Raw genomic sequence first — 21,286 nt, forward strand, 5'->3', positions numbered from 1 at the left:
CAGGAATGAATTTAGGGTGGGCTGAGAGCGAGGGAAGGGCTTGTGTGTATCTGCATCCACACCAGAGTGCACGAGTGCGCAGACTTGGACTGCCACACCCACGCGTAAACACACGCGGAGCAATCAGTTTACCCACTAATGAAACACAGCCGCGGTGGGGTGGGAGCCAGCAGCTATTGACCACCACCCAGACTGTCTACTCAACACTCTGGAAGAGGAAGGAAAAAGGAAGTCTGAAGAGAGTGGGAATTATCAGGAGACTGGAGATATGTGGCAGCAGCCACCCTGAAAAGCATGTAGGCCGTGGTTTAAAACAATCAGGTGGGGCTTGCTTTACTGCACAGACATGGTCCTGAAGAGTTGCATGCAAAGTGAATTTCTGTAAATTGAATCATCATTTTAATGCAGTAGGGGAGCTCGCTATTTAAAGGAACCTTTCATGGAATCTTTCTGTAATGACAATAATGAGCTCCAGATTTATGCATTTTGTAAATTTGCATTTTCTCATGCCAGGTTTTCTTAAAGTGGAATCTACCTGCTCTCTCTCATGATGGCCCGTCTCATACTTAATCACCTGTTAGTATTAAAAAATCACTTTACACAGAAGAGTGAAAGACACATCAAAAGCACACAATGGCAACTAGAGAGCAAGTTATCCCTCCAGAGACCTTGACAGACATTGCTAATCAATCCCAGCACTCTTCCCAGCTGAGCCTCTATGCACCACAGATGCCTTCTTAAGACAGCACTGTAGGCAACCAGAACTAATCAATTGACGTTGGTTCAAAGGATAAAATACATTTGCCATTCAGGATACTGGCTCTACATTCACTCCTTCAGGCCATGGAAAAATTGGTTCGAGTCCTAAATCAGTAGTCCACTCCCTGACCTGAAATGTGAATGGGAGGTTGGAACATGCAGGCGTGGTGACTTGTCTGATGTGGCCAGAGCTCTACCCAGCAGTATAAGGAGCTGAGGAAAGCAGACGATGAACCTACCACAGCCTACCCTGCAGGACACACACCAACCTGCCCCTAATCATCACAGAGGCCATCTACCTACCCTGGCCCACAGTGCTTCACAGCTAGTGTGGGCTTCATGCACACCCACAAGCTAATGATGGACCATCTTTTCGAAGCAGCAATTTTGCTAAATGATTTTTCTGGGGGGAAAGTATAAACTTTGATGTTAATTTTCCTGAATATTAAAATAAACCTGGATATGTTAAAGAGTGGATTGAAAAATTAGCATGGATTTTAAGGTCAAAAAGAGACCCCAGAGAAAGCCAGCTGTTCCACCCCAGTCCTGGTGCCTCCTTCCGGCTCAGCTGGCAAGGCTGAACATCCGGTTGAAGGATGCAGTGAAAAAAAATCTTCCTTTCTCTTGCCCTGGACTTTGAGTCCTTGGACAAGAAAGCAATATGAGAAAGGAAATTTAGATGATCCTTTTTCATGTCATCCCCATTTCACCAAATGTTTCCAGAGCTTGCACTATGTACCAGGCATAGTGTGAGGCGTTCTCGTGAGCATCTGTCATGTAATCCTGGCAACCACCCTGGGAGATACTTGAACAGATATTACATAAGCTGGGATCTACTGAGGCCAATAATCCATTTCCTCTCATGCTGTGATTTCAGACTGTCAGCGCCCAGGGCTCTGCCAGAGGTTTGGTGACACTGCAGGCAGCCCTGTCCCCTGTCCACAGCGATCACATGGAGAGCATCCAATACACCACCGAAAACCCTGAACGTGGCTAGAACCCTCACTCATCAACACCCGTGTCCTATTAGATTTCTAAGTACAGATGATAACTCAGGCAAACAGATCCCTGCTTTATAAACAGTCTTTAAGAAAAATGATTAAAATGGTGCATACGTACATTCCGATTTCTATCTTTTGCCTACAATCACCACAAACGGCAGTTGGCAATGAAAATAATTACTTACCCTGAAATGTCAACAGCTTCTCAGCACAGAAAAATATAAATCAAATTGTTTAGATTAACAAATGCAGAGTTATCATTTGTTAATATGAGAAATGAAACGTTTTAACCGTAAAAAACATCGCAGATGAAAGACCCAATTTGCAGGGTATTCTGCGAGAACCACAAATTATCTTTTGCAACCACTACAGCGCATGAGGGGTAATTTGCAAACGCCTCACAGATTACTTTCAGCTGTTTATTGCCGTGTCTTGTCATATTCATAGATTCCCCTATAACAGCGGTAGGCAAACTGCGGCTCTCTTTGGCTCCTTGAGGGTGGCTCTTCCACAAAATACCACGGCCTGGGAGAGTCTATTTTGAAGAGGTGGCGTTAGAAGAAGTTTAAGTTTAAAAAATTTGGCTCTCAAAAGAAATTTCAATCATTGTACCGTTGATATTTGGCTCTGTTGACTAATGAGTTTGCCGACCATTGCCCTATAAAAATGGCCTTCCATCAAGAGTCTTGCTGAGGGTACACTGTGAACAAAAAGCATGTTGAGTGTTGACTGTTTCTGAGAAAACCATCTACAATAGAATTTTTTCACCATATTTCGTGGAACAGTGTGATTATAGACTGGCGATTTTTGCTTTGCCAGAAATCACAGATTCATAAGAGCAGGACCCAAGGATGCTTGTAGCTCTCTGAAGTGAGGCCAACAGGAGGGAGTATGAAGAATGCACCCTGCCATGGAGATTGTGGAGAAAGGAGACCAAGTATCAAATCTATATTGAAAAAGCTTTCAAAATTAAGGCAAAGGTCCCTGTCCCTGCAGGCAGAATCTTGTGCTTACAATGATAAAATGCCAATGGACAAATGGAGGTTTTCTCTTTCCTTACAAAAATGGAAGACTGAAAAGTGATTCACAGCATCTTCTAAAGATTCATGAAGATCAAATCTCATTACTTGAGTTAACCAAGTTACCCCAGAAATGACACTCTTGTCTTAACTCCTAAATATCAAAGAAAGTGGCTAAATCCACATAAAAGAATTGATCTGGAGCACACATTAATACAATTATACAACAGTTAGAAAGCTATAACATTCTGTTGCAGATCAGGAAATAAATATTTCCAATCTGGTCAAACCCACCAGTGTGTCCATTGCTTAATGCTATCAGACAGAAACCTACCAGCAAATGATATTTCAACCCCACATGGCATGACTGGGTTGTGATGTGCAACTTCAGGGAACTAGCCTGTTTTCCCTTCTAATGAAATGCTTTATTTTTTTAATGCTCAAATTGCAATGAGGTCTCAAAGAAACCTCCATCCCATTCAAAGAAGCAGCTTCATAATCCACCAGTCTCCTTCAGTGTCCATACCTATTCTTCACTCTGACAACACTGAATATTCTTTTCGATGAATAAGATGTCACCCAATTACAAAGGCCCATAAATCAGACCCAGAAAAAAGACCAGAGGATTGGGAATTAGGAAGGTCTGTTGAAAGCATTTAGTCTACATCTGGCAAATTTCGGGATAGCTGTGACTAACCTCCCTACCCATTTCAGACATTGCTAGTAGATGATAAAATGTGTATCTACTGAGCCCAGCCAAGGCCTCAGATTCCTTTTAAAACTGTTTTATAGGTACCCTCTACTGATTAATTGAAGTTGACATATCAGATTAAACTTACTTGCTACCCCCCATGTTCTTATTTTATAAACTAGAGGCCTGGTGCACAAAATTTGTGCACGAGTAGGGTCCCTAGGCCTGGCCAGCAATCAGGGTCGATCTGTGAGGAGACTGGAAGGGCAATCGGGGTCCCCGCTGGCACCCGCCTTGGCCAGCCTGGTGCTGCCTACTTGCTGGCCCCGTCCCCTGCCGCTGCTGCCGGTAGCCTCCCTCTGCGGGCAACCAGCGGGGTGGTCCAGGGGGAGGGAGGGCCTCCACTGGCACCTGTCTTGGCTGGCCTGGGGCCTGCTGGCTGGGGGCAGCTCCTGCATTGAGCGTCTGCCCCCTGGTGGTCAGTGTGCGTCACAGTGACTGGTCGTTCCACCATTTGGTTGATTTGCATATTAGGCTTTTATTATATAGGATGGGAAATAGAAGCATGGAAAAGGAAAGGAACTTTCCCCAAGTCACACAGATAATTAATCACAGGCCTGGTAAATGCAGTTGCAGGAGCATGGCGTTAGTATGGATGGTTCAACTCAGTCCCCACCATTTTTTATTCATTCTGTGTGAACCACAATGTCAAGACTATGACGTTATTATATTAATTGTTTAGATGAAGACAATTATAGTACCACCATAAAAATTGACTGAGCACACAATTTTGTGCTGGTTGGTTTCCAAGTGTATTACTGTTATTTTTTCTAACCCTCATATTGACCAGAACATGCGGGCACTTTGCTGCCACATAATAGATGAAGAAACACAACCACTGGGTTTGGGTCACTTGTTCAAGGCACTAGTAAGTAATAAGTAGTGGAGTAGGCATTCAGATGCAGATCTTCCTAAGGCCAAACTCTGGGCACTTTGTGGAATGTAACAAGTTTGAGGAAGTCAGAGCTGGACTCCTTCCCTGGCACTGCCAGCTCTTAAAACATGGAAGAGAAAATAAACCCAACCGCCAACCAGCATGTCCCTGCCAGAGCTCTGGTCCCACCAACACCCAGAAAGCCAGCCTAAGAAGCCAAGGCAAAATGGGAAAATGAGGGTTTTCCTAGCACATAGACTCTGCTGGGCTGGAAAAGATGTTCTGGGATGGAAGGGGAAGAAACTTAGCTGCACCATCTTGTATTATTTGAGAAAATAATAAAATAGACACTGGCTGATAAGTAGTGTTTCCCATTGAAATCTTCATGAACATACAGAAGAAAAGTTGTGGGGTTACTAGAAATTAGAAATACTGGTCAATGATATCCAAGTCTCCAGGAGAAATGCCCGCTATGCAAAGCAAAGATGTGACCTTCCGACAGATAAGTGGGATATAAAGGAAGAGAGGAATAGTCTAAAGTCCTCATTCTTATGCTGCTATTCCTTCCTCTAAGACATGGCTTCAAAACCAGAGGGAGACCATTCCTTCTACATGTAGAGCATGCAAGGACATTTAACTGCCACCACACCTGCCACCAAGACCTTACTGTCTTCATCCACTAGAGATTCATGTCTCTACAATGTAGCATGTAATAATATGAAAAAAAGAAGGGAGGACAATAAGATATGTACAAACTAGGGACTGTAGTTTTTATCTACTGTTGCTTACAAGGAATGAAAACTATAGACTACTTTGGTTTATCTAGGTTAAGTAGTCAGACCACCAAGGGGTGGCATCCCTTACCAATCCTGCAATTCCACACTAAATGGAAGACTTGTAGACACTGGGCATTTGTATAGGGGCTGTGTATATCAATTAGCCTTCCATCTGAGTCTCCAAGGAGGACTCTAAAGCCAACAAGAAGGACTCTTGAGGGAAAGCCGTTTACCCTGTTCATTGGAAAACACCCATATTTTAATGATGGTTAAAATTAGGATACTTAAGGTACTTAAGTATACTAAAAGATACTTAAGAAAAAATACAGGAAGAAAGGCAACATTGCCCTTAACATGCAGAAGAAACATGAAAGATCTATTTTAAAATATATTCCAATGCAAATTTTAAAGTGTCTGGTTGGATTTGGTGTACATTATACTTACTCACATTCCATTGACAAAATCATGTCATATGGCTAAGTTCAGAGGTGATGAGGCACAGAGCATACAGCTCCAGTAAGAAGGTACTGCAAGGGATGGGGCAATGGGGCAAGTATATGCAACCCCCTATAGGGAATGAAGGAGTAAATAATTTCAAACAACCATAAAATAATAATAAATAATAAAATAATGATAACTAATGACAGTAAATAATGCACAAATACAAATATAAAAATAAATAAGTGATAAATCAATAACATGTACCACAGTCATCATCAGAGGTATGAAAGAAACCCTGCAACATATTGAATCAGTGACGCAGAATACATACTGTGGAATACCCACTCCCAGAATACAGAAAAAAAGAAAGAGATGAAAACAATAGATGATAGAAACAAAGGGGCAATCATAAAGAACCAATATATGAATAACTGGTTTTATGAATAAACAGATTAGAACATGTGTAACAGAAGGAAAAGAAATCTGTGAAGGTATTTTCATGAGCTAAAGAAAAACTCAAGTTACAGAGATCAATGAAAGCTTCACATAAGAAAGACTAATGAAAAAATATTAAAAGTTAGTCTAGGTTAGTGTGTGGTGCTCATAAGTCTCAATCAGAGAAAAAAGAAATAAATGAACCAAATAGATTCTGGTAAAACTTTCAAATTTAAAGAACAAAATAAAAACTCTAAAGTCTAGGAACTAAACTAATAAAAATGAAACAGGCACCAAACTGAGATTGCAATTCTCAGATATGCAAGGGCTCAGGAAGCACAATATCTACACATTGCTTTTGAAGAAAAATAAATCAAGATATACTTTAATTAATCAAGAAATGAATTATAGAAATTAAGAGGAAATGGTAGAGGAGGAAGAGAATGAGAAGATCTTAAAAAGGTGGAAGTCATGCCATTAACATGCCAGTGATGATCACAAAAAACCAGTTAAAGTCAGAGTGAAGTCTCAATGGCTTTTGGCTACCAAACAATGCAAAGTTGATACTTTAACAAATTTCAGAGCACCTGTTGCATGCCAGGCCATTTTCTAGTACCAATGATGAAGAAGAGAACAAGAAATATAAAGTATATTCCCCATGGAACTTAGCATCTTGCAGAGGAAGAACTTTAATAAATTAAAAATATATCAGGTGCTGAAAAAACAGGTGTGAAGGGTAGCGAGTTCTGGAGATATGTGAAAGGAAATGTTTCCACTTTATTTATGGAGAAAAATATTAGAGCAGATACCTGGGGAAAATGATGAAGCCAGTAAGGAAGATATCTGGAGGAAAATTGTCCCAGGGAGAAGGCATAGCAGGTGCAAAGGCCCTGAGATAGAAGCAAGCTTAGTGTTTGAAAAGCTATGGCTGTGGTTGAATGGACAAGGGCAGAAGTGGAAGGAGCTGAGGTTAGAGATGACATTCAATGATTCCCATTTCCTGGTATCCATGTCCTGGTTTAATCACCTCTTCTTTTTTTCTTTTGCCAAAGAAATATAAATGAAGTGATTTGTGTCATTTCAGGGTAGAAGCATTTAATTGCTAGAATAAGGAGCCTAGAATATAGAGTTAACATCTGTAGGTATAGGCTAACTACCTATGAGAGTCACATATACCTGTAAGTGTGCTTTTTGAAAGCAAGAGATAAGTTTTCATTGTATTAAGCTCCAGATTTTAGGAATCTTTGTTACTGCATGCTAATGTTTTCCATCCTGATTAATACACCATCTAGTGAACTTGAGGGAAAAATGCCTCTACTAATAAAATTTTGTTCATGGTCCATTTCATCAGTAAGTATTTTGTTATCAAAATTAAAGTAAAAGACCTTTATTGAAAGTGAATCTATAATTGATCCAGTATATTATAATCTTTGAATTATCTGTGATTCCTCAATCTTGATATTCACATTTAAAGATTTTCTAAGTTCTATTGATGTAAGAAATGGATAGCGGAAAAATTGGAAAACAAAAGTTTATGGTTCTAATTCTTGTTCTTTAAGTTGCTAATAGATATTTTGGGGCAAGAGACTTATCATCTATGTGTCTCTGTTTCTTTCTTTTTTTTTTAATGAAGTTAAGCTATGATATCTTAAAACAGAATATAGCAAACATGATAGGATATTACTTTCAAGATTATATTACAAAATATTCTGGCTTCCATCTTGCTCACACTCTCTTGTTTGCTCTTATGGAAGTCAACTAACACACTGTGAACTTCCCTGTGGAGACATCCATGTGGCAGAGCAGTAAGGAAGGCCTCTGGTCAACAACAGCAAGGAAATAAGACCCTCAGTTTAACAACCCAGGAGGAACTGAATCCTGCTGATGATCTCATAAGTGAATGTGGAAGCATTTTCTCTGCTTGTTAAGCCTTCAGATGAGACCACAGTCTCCAGCAACACTTCTATTGCAGCCTTTGTGAGAGACCCTGAGCTGTAGGATACAGCTTCCCTGACCTCATGCTTCACCTAGATTCCTGACTCACAATAACTGTAAGACAGCAAGTGTTTGTAGTTGTAAGGTTCTAAAGTGTTGAAATAATTTGTTTGACAGCAACAATTAACTAATACAGTGGTTGGCAAACTGCGGCTCGCGAGCCACATGCTGCTCGCGAGCCGTGGTTTGCCGCTCTGTTGACTAATGAGTTTGCCAACCACTGAACTAATACATGGACCATTGTGAGAATTTTGGCTTTTAACTCTGGGTAAATTGGGAAGTCAATAGAGTTTTGAACAGAGGAATAACATATTATTTATCTTGTAATACAATAGCCACAGCAATTATATTAAAAGATAAGTAATGAAGAATAGACTGAGGGGGCAGAGGTGGGATAAGGAAGGGGAACAAGTTGGAAGGACACTGAAACAATTCAGGGGAGAGTTAAGGATGAACTAGCCCAGCAGGGTAGTATGAGATGTACCGAGAAATGGTCAGATTCTGCACAAAATTTGAAGAAAGGAACAACGGGATTTATAGATTGGTTGTGGGTAGGAGCAAAAGGGAAGAGTCAAGAATGACTTTAAGATACTTATGTAAACAAAGAGTAAAACACTGAAAATGAGATTTTTGGGACAATTATAAATTTAAACACTGACTAAATAATAGGTAATTAGAAATTATTATTTTAGGTGTGGTAATGGTATTGCTATATTAAAACACAAAGAAGTTCTTATTCTTTAAATATGTATACTGGGATGTTTATGGATGAATGATTTAATGACCAAGATTTGATTTAAACTAATATGGGGGATGTGGAAGTATACTGGGGTTTGAAGGGCACAATGGCCATAAGGTTGATAGCTCCTGGAACTGGGTAAAGACACATGGAGTTTCTTTTTACATTTCTGTCTACTTTTGAGCATATTCAATGTTACCCAAATAAATGTTAAAAAATGACTCCAAGGTCTGTGGACTTATGAATGACTAGATAACTAGAATTACCTAGACCAGCAAGACTGCAGAGGAAGAGCAGAGGTGAGGGTACAAGTGGAACTGGGACTTCAGCTTGGACTCTATTGCATTTGATAGGCCTATCTGAGAAGGAGTGAAGCTGTTGAGTAGTCAAAAAAGAGTCATGATCTCACTCATCTAGGGGAAATAATGAACAACATAAACTGATGAATAAAAACAGACCCGGAGACAGGGAAGCATCGATCAGACTGTCAAACCTCAGAGGAAAGGTAGGGGAGGGTGGGGGTAAGGGGGAGAGATCAACCAAAGGACTTGTATGCATGCATATAAGCCTAACCAGTGATCACGGACAACAGGGGGGTGGGGGCATGCGTGGGGAAGGGTTTGGGATGGGAATGGGGGGATGAGGACAAATATGTGATACCTTAATCAATAAAGAAATTAATAAAAATAAAAAAAGAGTCAAGTGAGAGAGCTCTGGCTTGTCATTTAAATGCCACGAATGGGCCCTCAAGCATTAACAATTAGGGAGATGAGGAACCAGCAAAGGAGACGTAGGAGAGGTAAGCAGCCAGGTAGGCAATACCTCAAAGAGAACATGGCCAACATGGCCAAGAGCTGCTGGCAGGCCAAGAAAAACAAACATATGAAGTTCAATTTTGGATTCGGTTATGTGGAAGCTATTGTTACCCTTGATGAGAAACGTTTCACTGTGGATGAAACCTGATTGGAGCGGGTTCCAGAGAGAATGGGAGACAGGATGGGGAAAAGGCATTTAGCATAAACGAGTGACAAATACATAATACAAATAAACTAACATGATAAAAAATAATTCTGGCTTAAAAACCTGGATATATCTGCAAAACATCTAGAAGATGGAGGAAGAAGGCTAATAAAGTAAAAGCATATAAAATGACCATGCACTACATTTTCATTCTGAAATTTCTTTTAATTTTCAAAGACAACTGTACACTCCAATCTGCCTGAGCCTGGTCACATTTAATTTGACCTTGAAGTAGGAATGACATGCAGACACTAATCCTGACCTCATGCAGATCATTTCACCCAGAGGAGAACCCAGGGGTTCTCGGTGAATGCAAACTTTGGGAGGCCATGGAAATAGAAAGCCTTTGATCAGCTGTCCCTCTCCCAGCACAGACTGGCCAGAGCATTTCTGTGAGCAAGCGAATCTACGCACAGACTGTCGACGCGTTTATGTTCCTGGTGCAGACTCTGCTCATGCTGTCCCTCCTTCCCAGGAGGGAAATGCACGCCAGCTCACTTATCCTTTATGGCCTTTCACTTAGCATGAGCCACATATACTCCAATCATAACTGAGATCAAAATCCCAACAAGGTCACTAGGAGATTTGCTTAGATAGAGGCTGCTAAATCAGCCCCCAAATCTCTCATGAGCCATGTTAGAAAAAAAAAAAAAAAAGGAAAATCTCAGAAGCTGTTTTCCACTAAAGCATGTGAGGGCATTTCCAATGTTCTACCAAGCATTATGCTGATTACACTGTTCAAAGGTTTATAAACTGGAGCGAAGATTAAGTAAATCACTGTCTTGACTGACAATGAGAGCATGTATTTTTAGAAAGCTCAGGATCTTAGGTTGGGATTTCTGTGTAACCACATATACAAAAACAGTAGGCACCACTGATGGACAGCATCTGATACATGAAGCTCTGTCTTCAACATCTACTTATACGGCCTCTGATTAAAACATCCACTTCACTTTGTAAGAGAAAAAGATGGTGAAAGAAGCGAACACGTCGGTGTTTTATATTTTTATGGACTGTTATGTATTTTCATCTAAAGCAGGATTGGCAAACTCTTTGCTGTAAAGGGCCGGGTACTAAATACTTTTGGCTTTGGAGTCCACACAGTCTCTATCCAACTACCTAGCTCTGCCATTTCAGCAGGAAGGTGTCTATAGAAAATGCAGGCATGACTTTCTTTCAATAAAATGTTATTTACAAAATCAACTAACCATTACTGAGCACTCAACTAAGAGCATTTACCAAGTACTTCATATGTACAAAAATTTTATTTATATAATGATCATTTATATCTCTCAACAGGAACCGCAGGGGCTCCCTAAATCCAGACCAAATCTGAGTGTAAGAAATATCCCATTATTGGTTAATCATGAAACAAATATCCATCTTTAATACCAGGCTGTTAGAAATCCAAACAAAGCACAATCAACCTCATTTTTCAAACTTGAACTCAGGCCCAGAACAAGAGGGAGCAATGGCCCTGTGGTCACTTCTAAATCCTTGGTTCCCAGTGGTTTTAATGTTCAAATATCACCATGACCTCAATAAGAGGCGTCTTCACTTGCCCATACAGAACATACAAGGCAGGTATGAGGAACTGTTACCCTAAAATTCTGCTGCTGATTTTTCAGGGAAGGGCTTGTTGGGGCTTTGACTCACGATTATAAAAGGATGGTGACTCTTGGGAGTGAGTGCCCTGGAGAGGGTGCATGGAGGATCCAGTTTCTCAGCACTCTGGACTATTTCTATTCCTGGAGCAGTAATCCTCACCGTGCTCCTGTCACTGGCTACAGTGGTGTGCAGAGCAGCAGATCTACATGGTCAACTCGAACTCAAATTCTAGCTAGACTTGTAATACAGCATAATTGGGAGCTGCATCACTCATCCAGGTCTATGAAGATTGCTGTGTCAGTCCTACTGGCTTAGAACTCCTTCTGTCCCTGCATTGCACCCATTTGTTAGCTTAATAAAACAAATGCCAAGTACATAAAAACCCATCTCATAGTGGACATTTAGAGCAAAGATTTGCCTTGTGTTCCCCACCTACCCAGGTCACCTGCCATCTGCCCATCAGTCCTGCTTTTAGATCCTAGTAAGTAGCCCCCAAACCTGAGAGACTCATTTGTGTCTCAGAGTACCCACCTGGAACACAGACACGACATGTATGAAGAATCTTGTTCAAGATTCTTAGAGAAGTCTGTTCCCTTTGCCTGGAATGCTCTTCCCACAGATCTTTGCATAAAGGCTGCATCTCATCATTTCAGGTCTCTGTTCATGTCACCTCCTTACGGATGCCTTCCCTGAGCCCCTACCCATAATCTGGAGGGACATTGTCTCTGCCACACACCCAGACACGGGTATGCATAAATGTGAGCTTGCATCCTGCCTTTGCCACTGCCGACCACACTTCATCTCTTTACCTTGATCTGTTTTATATAGAGGTTTTACCATTATCAGGAATTCCCTTTCTCTCTCTTCCTCCATTCATGCAATATTTATCCATATCCCACACAAATGGAAGCTCTCCATTGGCAGCCCTGGGTCTCCCTCAGTGTTGCAGCATTTGGGTGGCATAGTTCTTGGGACATCTGTCACCCCAGCCTCTGGAAATGGGATGGCAATAGTGCCCTCTCATTGTGTAACCAACAGTCCCCCCACAGTCCACAGTGTTCCCTGGGGTGCTTGTTCATAGGTGTATCCCCAACACTAGGTTCACAGTAGGTGCTAGATGTGTATTCACTGAATGATTGAATTACAAAATGAAGAAATGAAACAAGATCTTTCTGTAAATGAGCCTATAAAGGAAACCACTGAATATGAAGGCAAGAATTGGAGTTTGCCTGTCCATCTCTACAGCATTCCTCAATCTTGCACCTCCTGACACTTTGGATGAGATACTTCTGTGTTGTGGGTGGCTGTCCTGTGCCTTGTAGGATGCTCAGCAGCACTCATGACCTCTACCCACTAGATGCCAGTAGCATCCTTCCTAACCAGTTGGAACAATCAAAAATGTGTCTAGATGTTGTCAAATGTCTCCCACAGGGCAAAATTGCTCCTGGTTAAGAACTACTGGTTTCATCAGTAAGTATTAAATTCTGCCAAGACAAAAGACTCCCTTTGCTCAGATCTAACAAAGTACTAAAAGAGGTTTATCCATGCAGACTGGATACATGATCCTAACGTACTAATTAACTTGTATATACCAAATATGTAAAACCCCACCAAAGAAATGGTGTCAAGCTGAATGTTTGCCTATACCAGTGGTTGGCAAACTCATTAGTCAACAGAGCCAAATATTAAGAGTACAACGATTGAAATTTCTTTTGAGAGCCAAATTTTTTAAACTTAAACTTCTCCTAACGCCACTTCTTCAAAATAGACTTGCCCAGGCCGCGGTATTTTGTGGAAGAGCCACACTCAAGGGGCCAAAGAGCCACATGTGGCTCGTGAGCCGCAGTTTGCCGACCACTGGCCTATACCATTTTGCCAGTATTATTCATCCAGTTCTAAATAAGGGTCCATATTAGTACAGTCAATTTAAATAAGTCATAGCTGACAATAGCTAATTGTCAGTGATATTAATCAATCTCTTTCCTATTTAGCTGGTTAAAATGGAATCTTTTGTCCTATCACCAAGCATTTCTCTTTATCACACTGCCTAGAATTATGCAAATGAGACCACATAACTCACTTTTTCAAATTTCCCCCAATAAATGAATTAGTATATCTAATGTTGTCTGCATTCCTTGCAAAGGAACAGACTGGCAGGTCAGAAACATTACCCTCACTCCATTGAATTTTATACTTAAAACAGGTAAAGCAGTGCCATGCAAATTACATCTCAATAAATCTGTTTTTAAAATTTTCAGTATAAAACGAATGCCTCTAATACTATGATATCTTTCTGATGCTAATGAGATAAGCTGTTTTAAGCATCATGTTTTATGCTTGTACCTCAGAAAAGACATCTGCTAATGCAGAGGTAACTACTGGGTTAACACAATTGCCATTAATAATAAACAGTTTTGTGTTTTTTTAGTCCTTAAAATACCCAGGTTGGTCTGTATCATATCACCATGATGAGGATTGGTGTTTGAATGCTGAGTGCCTTTCTTAGTTATTATGACTTGAGTTCCATAAATTACCCAGATAATGGTATTAATTCTCCATTCTCAATGGAAAGACTGGGCCCCAGTGATTAATAGTCCTGGGCTCTGCTCCATTGGCTGGAGAGTAAATGTCACAAGCTTATGTGCCTACATACAGCAGGTAAAAATGAGTCCGCTCTTCCAGAGTCATTTTTTCAGCCAATGTTTCTGACAAATCCACCACACATGAGTCCTTGTACTTAGCACTGTGAGTTACAAGTTGATGGGGTCAGTCCTTACCTTTGGAGAGTTTACAATTTGTTTAAGAAATCAAACTGGAACATTTTTAGAAGAGATTTGAGGTTTTGATATGTTAAAATTTACATTGTAAAGCAACTGCGAATAATTAGACATTTATTATCTATTATTTTAAAAATCCAGCAATTTGATAACAAAGACTAAGATTGGGTATGTTGCATTTGTCAGAAGGAAGGTCTAGAAGGAGAATAGCGAGGTCAGACAAGCACTTCAGGAAGGAGAGGCGGTTCCCTGCACAGTCAGACCTCCAACCTGGCTCAGTTCCCCCCCACACACACATTTCCTTTTTTCTCCAGGTCATTTCCATCTGAGCATGGAGGAAGCAGAGCCTAGACTATTAGTCACTAGGGCCCAGTCTCTCCATTGAGAGTGAAGTGGAGAATTAACGCCATTATCTAGGTAATTTATGGAACTCAAGTCGTAATAACTAAGTAAGAGCAGAACACATGCTACAGGCTCAATTCAGTTTATAGACTTCCTACCAACGATTGGTCTGCTATGCTTCAGATACCATTGGGTTATGCAGCGAGGGCCACATGATGAAAAGAACAAAGTCTTTGACCTCTACGACCTTCTAGGTCATTGGTTAGCTTTTCAATTCATTTGCCGTGTGTAGACATGGCTTAAAAAGATAACGTATTTTAGTCTCTGAGGCAAAGAAGGGTATATCATTTACAGGGCCTGGTTATTATTTATTTATATCAAGAGTGCCTGGTAAAAGCAAGAATTCCAAAAATATTTATTGAATAAATCAATGAATCAATAGATATGCTAGAGAGTGGGAATTTTTGAGCATGCTTACTACTACCATTTCAGAGAGGTCATGGACTATGCCCCAGATAAAATTGTCAGTGCTGACACCAGGCCAGGTCTTGAGATACGGTCTCATGGCCCCTTCCCAGCACGTAGGCCTTCTTTCATAGAACACTGTCAGCTTTCTGAAGAACAGGATGACCCTGTGAATAACATGGTCGTCAATGGCATGATCCTGACGTTGCTTGGGAAAAACTGTTTTGTCTTAAATTGCCTGCTCTGCAAAAACAGGATGTGGTTAATGTGCTTAAAAGTGGTCCTGCACAAAGGGTCAGGGCTGCTCTCTGGACTCCCTGCGTGGAGAAAGGCAGAGCAGTCGCCAGCTGGCTGGCCGGCCGGCCGGCCGGCTAATAAAGGCTTCCTAAATTTTAATTTGGTCTGGACTCCAGTGGTCGTTCACTCGTGTTCGCTCCACAACAGATATGCTGTGGATGTATAGATAAAAATGGGTTACCCCAAATCCTTACATTTGTATACATCTTCATAGTCAGGTATTTTCTTGTTCAGTTTCTCATTTTATCCCCAAGTCAACCCAGAGTAAGGTGAGCAAGGTAATGATCTCAATCTTATTTTAGATTGAACTTCAGAGACCCAAGACCACACATTTATTAAGTTATAGAGTGAATAACAAATCCATGTGGACCTTATAGGAATTATAAGCTCTATCCAGCTTATAATCATTCAGGAACAATAGAAAAATGGGTTAGGGGCCTGACACACACCAAAGGTTCCCGGGCCAGAGAGACTTGATAGGTCAAAGCAAAAGTCCGACCACATCTCCCTTTGCAGTGGGAAAGTAATTAAGAGAATTCAACATACTAGTGGCAGCTGGGGAGCTGGCAGATTCCTCAAGAGAAGGACTGTAAGCAATGTCATAGGCCAAGAAGATGGATGGAGCCCATTTATGCACCGGGGCTGACATAGAAATGGAATCCTGCCCGGTTTGACTGCCTTTTCTTCAAAGATGTCATTGACAGATGAGTATCTAAATGTTTTTGTTTAAAAATGAAAACAAGAAAAAAAGAAAAAAGAGAATAAAACAAAACAAAACAAGAATCTCTTTCTACTCCAAATAGACACACGTAGCCGGCGTGCATGAGAATGCCCAATGGGGCATGGGAGCTATGCAGGCCTTTCAAAGGAGTCCTTGATAATTATTTGCAAAATTGTTCACCTTTCTTTTCAGATAAATTTCAATTTAACACAAGGGTTTCATGGAAACCCCAGATTACTGCCAGTTGGCTGTATCCCATCTGCTGGTGGGGGACAAGCCTGCTCACAGATGCCACGCTCACCTGCCAAAACAAGGCTTCTTCCCCAATTAAAATGGCCCTTTTTATTTTTAGAGTTGTAAACAATGTCTACTTAATTTGAGGAAAACACGCAGAAGAAAGTTACGGAACCTAATCACACAGTGACATGATGGGTGAGTCAGAGTCCGTGAAACTTGGGGGAGTGCTGGAGGGGCCACTCTGCCTGTGGAGACGGAAGGGTCCTCCTGAGGTCATTGCCTTCATGGTGCTGCATCCGTGGCAGCCTTCAAGATCAAACCGAGCAAATCTGTTTTATCTTATGTTTACCAAACACACTATAAGAAGGAAGATTAATAATCACCAGTTTTAAAAGTTAAGAACTAAACAGAGTTCCTCAGATAACCTTGTGTCTTTATCTTGTTCTGGAATTATCTTTTGAAAATGGGGACACTTATCTTTTGCTCAGTTGACACTTACTGCGTAGCAATAAGCAGGTGGATGTCTTTTCCACCCACTCAAGGTGGGCCAACCCTGCCTGTGGCCTCTAGCCAGGTGTGTATCTCAACAGCATATCAGCAAACCCTCTGGAGAAGTCACATACTTCTCCAGACTGGAGGTGAAATGCCCAGGCTGAGTCCATGTTTCATCCTTACTCAGCCAAACAGACATTTAGAAAATGCAAGATATTTAGAAACTTTTGGGCATAGTTTATGAATTTGGACAGAAGTGTCTTGGATGGGTATAGTCACCTTAGCGTCAACACAGAGCATTCTTTGTGATGACTGAGTGAGAAACCCAAGGAAATGATTTTTAAAAGAAATTTCAGACAGATAGACAGACAACCTAGGTTAGACCATGTCACCGACAGGTGTTGTATGTGGCACCGGCTGTGGGAGATAATGCACCTTAGCTGGATGGGTCGGCCTGGAGGGTGGCAAGTCTGACCTCCTTTAAGCACAAATAAATCTTGCTGAGTTAAAATAATGATCCTGTCTCCTACTTTCCTCAAGGAACATGAGACACTAAGTGACAAATTTTGAAGACAGCAGCCGTGAATCCTCAGAGTCCTTATCTTCTGGCTGATTAGTTACAGGTCTGCCTTGTTTGAGATGAGCTACAGGTCAGATACATAAGACTGTCTTCCTTGCTATGCCCAACAACCCATAAACATCCAGGGCAACTGTCCCCAAATCTTTCAATGCCTGCTAATATAATCATGATGCATAGGCTAAGTCGGAAATACAGTGCGGGGAGAAAACCCAGTGTTTCCCAGCCAAAGAACAACCACTTCAAACATGCCTGCTCTATTTGCAGTCCTTCCCACAACCCTTTGGGAAGACACAGAAGTTGATGTTCAAAGTCACCCTCCATACAAACTATTGACTCCCTTTGGTATATCTAGACAATGTCAGGATGATGCTTGGAAGGTCTCACCCATCCATCAACCGATGGATTCAACAATGATTTATCAAAAATAGATGACGTGCCATTTTTCTCAGCAGCTGTCCTCCAAGGAGGGCTTGTGGAAAGCCCCCAGCCAGCCACAGATACCTACTGACACTCCTGAGAGTGAGAGAGATGGGAAAAGCCAGAGATAGGCTTTTTCTTTTTCTTTCCTTTCTTTCCTTCCTTCCTTCCTTCCTTCCTTCCTTTTCCTTCCTTCCTTCCTTTCTTCTTTCCTCCCTCCCCCCACACCTCTCTCTCTCTCTCTCTTTCTTTCTCTCTCTTTTTTTTTTTTTTTTTTTGACAATTTAAGACTCTCAATCATAAAATGTTTGGCTTTTTCAAACCTGGCACCTGCAGACACATTTAACTCTAATTCCTCCAGGGGATTAGGATGATGAAATCTCAGGCTTACTGGAGAAGGGCACATTTTGGCTTGTATTTGCCAAAAACAAATCCACAATCTCCTCGTATGCCCACTGTGATACTAAGGATGTGGAAGTGCGCTTACTTTAAATGCACATGCGACCTACTGCCGGGAAAGCCTCCGCACAGCCAACAATGTCTTGGGGTTTATGATTACAAGTCCTGTGTTCACATCAAATATAACCAGCTTTCAGAACCCTGGGTTGGAAGAGATGACACCAGGCTGAAAGCAGAGTGATTTAAAATTGTTTTTCCTTTGAAAACCAACTTTCTGTCACACAGAAGTAGTTGAGTGGCCAGGTAAGTGGATGCTTCACTTGCTTTATATTCATTCATTAAAATCCACTGCTTACCTGCCACCACAGGGGACTTCCGCTCATCCAGGAGCTGGATGGAGGTACTCGCTGTCACCACATTACTTTTGTTAACTGTTCCTGCAAGAAGAAAAACCAGAAATGGAGGGAGTTATAGTGCACATGTTAAGCAAGTCATCGTACTGGCTCACAGTCACCGATTCTACCGATGGTGCTGGGGGGGTGTCCCAGAGCCCAGAGCTGGCCTGCTCCCTGCACAGTTGCTGGGCAGCCAGTCTGCCCCATAGGAGGCATCAACGCCAAGTGAGTCCTGACCACCTGCACTGGGATGACTGACCACCGTGGAGGGGCCACATTTTCTCTAATTTGTGGTTACTAATTGCAGTGTTTCCTTGCATCGGTAATCATATTTATACTGTGTTTCTGAATATAGCCACGGAGAGCTGCATGAGATGAAGTTTTAAAATTATTTTTCGAGTTGAGGACTTTAAGTCTGATTTATTGGTTGCAACCTGACTGACTTATAACATTCTAACTTTAAGTCCAACTTTTTCTGAGCAAAACCATTCTACACAGGGATAGAGCTGGAATACAATCCTGACTCCAAAGTCTTCTGACTGTGGTAACAGTAAGGCATCGGTATGAAGAGATTTTCAGTCACTCACAACGGTTCAAGCCCATGGAGTAAAAGATGCTGAACCCACATTCCTCACCAGTTCCTGCCGTATAAAAGGTGTTCAATGAATGTCAGCTAAATGGAATCAACTGACTCAGGAAACAGGGAGAAGGCAGACCTGAATTTGAACACCCCTGTGACCAAAGCAATGGAGAATTTCTCCTGGCCCAAGTCTCAGCTGTAATGAGATCCAGCTTCCTCCCCAGTGTCCGCAGGTCTTCAGCACACAGTCAGAACACGAGAGGAGCTCCACTGCAACGCTGGTCATGCTAAACATTTTCCCGGATCTAAAGGGGCCGCGACATCTCCGCGGATATTATGTCATCCAGAACTTCACCAGGAGAAAGGTAAACCCCTTTCCATTTATGAATTCACTGAAGTTCAGTGAAAACCCCACTTGCCAAAAGCCAACTAAGCAACAGCCTTCATTAATCAGAATTCTTTGTAGGAATAATAACCAAGCAAACTGAAATGAGAGGCTCTCTCTCTCTCTCTCTCTCTCTCTCTCTCTCTCTCTCTCTCTCAATCTCTCACACATACATACACACTCTCGGGGGATGCTCACATCTCCCACAGCTCCTCTCTGTCCAGCTTTGGGCAAAAGCTACTTTGTCACAAAGAATAACTTTGAGATTCCAGTCCAGATTATCTAGGAAGCTAAATTCTGTGTTTGTTTTTTTTCTTGATAGGACCATAAAAAAGAAAGTTTTATGAGACTGCATGATAAAAGGAGACATTATTGGTAGGTGTGCAGCAGAATGAGAGCATCCACGGTCTTAGTTGATATTTTCAGCAATAAAGTGTGATGCTGATAACAAAAAGAGAGAGCTCTAGTCATCTGGAAGCATATGTTTGAGAACACACATGTGCATGGGTGTGGCTAACACAGGCCTGTCAGCAAAGGAGCCCAGACTCCAAGAATCTCAGTTCAGATGGAACCTAATGGATAGTCTTGTTGCGTATCCCACACAACAAGGGAGTTTCTGTAATAAAATGTCACCTTTTCTTAAATATCTTCATTAATGAGGGACCCTCTTTTTACTGAGTCCATTCAACTAATTATTAGACAACTCCTGTCAACATGTCTTATGCAGGCTTTGAGAGAACTTTTCCTGAGGTGTTTTCAATTGGGGAAATGAGGGGCTTTGACACTAAGCATTACAGAGCCTCCATTGGGGCTGACTTAGGCACACTTGTATGAGGTTCATACAGAGGCCCTGATATAAAACATAAGTACCGACTGAATGTTCAGAAACGTCCAAGTTCATGGAGCTGGCTCATATTCATCTCTGACGTTTCTACGATGCACAGAGCCTCACACTCACACTACTGCACGCATGAGACAAGAACACGCCAAGGACAATTGAAGAGATTTCTAGATTGGCTTGCTTCTAAGCTGGTTGAAATAAGACAGTGTGCAGTCCTTTTTGGGTGACCTTATCTTTTTTTTTATCGCATCATTAAATCTCAGGACTGGAAAAATCATTGGCTATATGCCCGCAATGGCCACTGCAGCCTCTGTCAGGAGGGTTGAGGCTGTGCTAAGTCTGCATCCTTACTCCTGCACGTCCACTTAAATCAGGGCCCTTCTCTTGGGGAACATGGGCCTCCAGAGTGATGTGATTTGCTGAAGGTTTTGACAAAGGATGCTATGCCTGCCTGAACTTCTCGAAGTAGGGCCATGACTGCATTAAACAAAATCTACTGAGAAGTTTGCATTCAAATTCCACATGGTACAAAATAATAACCCTGCTTTTGAAACCTGGTTAAGCAAAAAAAAAAAAAAAAAAAAAAAAAGCTTCATTTTTATTTTATTTTATTTGGGGCTGTTGCACATATAGAATAGGTCACTGCTTCAGCACTGGTCTGACAGCGTTGGCTCCCAAGGCTGACCTTGGCTCTGCTCAGCATGCAGGCTGATCCCCCATACTCTGCAGGCAATGCCCAGGCCTCCCATGAGGACACCCACCTGTGCTGAAGGGGATGGAGTAGACGAAGCTCCCCGGAATCTGCTCGGCAGCTCTTCGGTACCAGAGAGGGAAATGGTCTGCATTAAAGATGTTCTCCTTGTCTCCAGCTTTCAGGAAGTCCCTTGAAATGGAAAGGAGTAAGAAGAGCATGACCACTCAGCAAGGAGAAGCCAGACAC

At 41.7% G+C, this 21,286-nt stretch overlaps 1 protein-coding gene across 4 annotated transcripts in view; it reads right to left on the reverse strand.

Annotated features, from left to right (window-relative positions):
- The window catches only part of CACNA2D3 (calcium voltage-gated channel auxiliary subunit alpha2delta 3), an 860,181-nt gene that overhangs the window by 161,686 nt on the left and 677,209 nt on the right, over nucleotides 1–21,286 (reverse strand). For all 4 annotated transcript variants that reach the window (XR_013960934.1, XM_080675067.1, XM_080675065.1 and 1 more), the window contains 2 exons: nucleotides 21,108–21,229; nucleotides 18,502–18,582 (listed from right to left, as the gene is read on the reverse strand). Coding sequence is in view for 3 of the 4 variants with exons in the window: in XM_080675067.1 (XP_080531193.1) it covers nucleotides 18,502–18,582; nucleotides 21,108–21,229 (203 nt within the window). In the remaining variant the exon portion in view is untranslated. The remainder of the gene's footprint in view (nucleotides 1–18,501; nucleotides 18,583–21,107; nucleotides 21,230–21,286) is intronic.

The sequence above is a fragment of the Plecotus auritus genome, assembly GCF_963455305.1.
Source record: "Plecotus auritus genome assembly, chromosome: 6".
Classification (NCBI taxonomy): Eukaryota; Metazoa; Chordata; class Mammalia; order Chiroptera; family Vespertilionidae; genus Plecotus; species Plecotus auritus.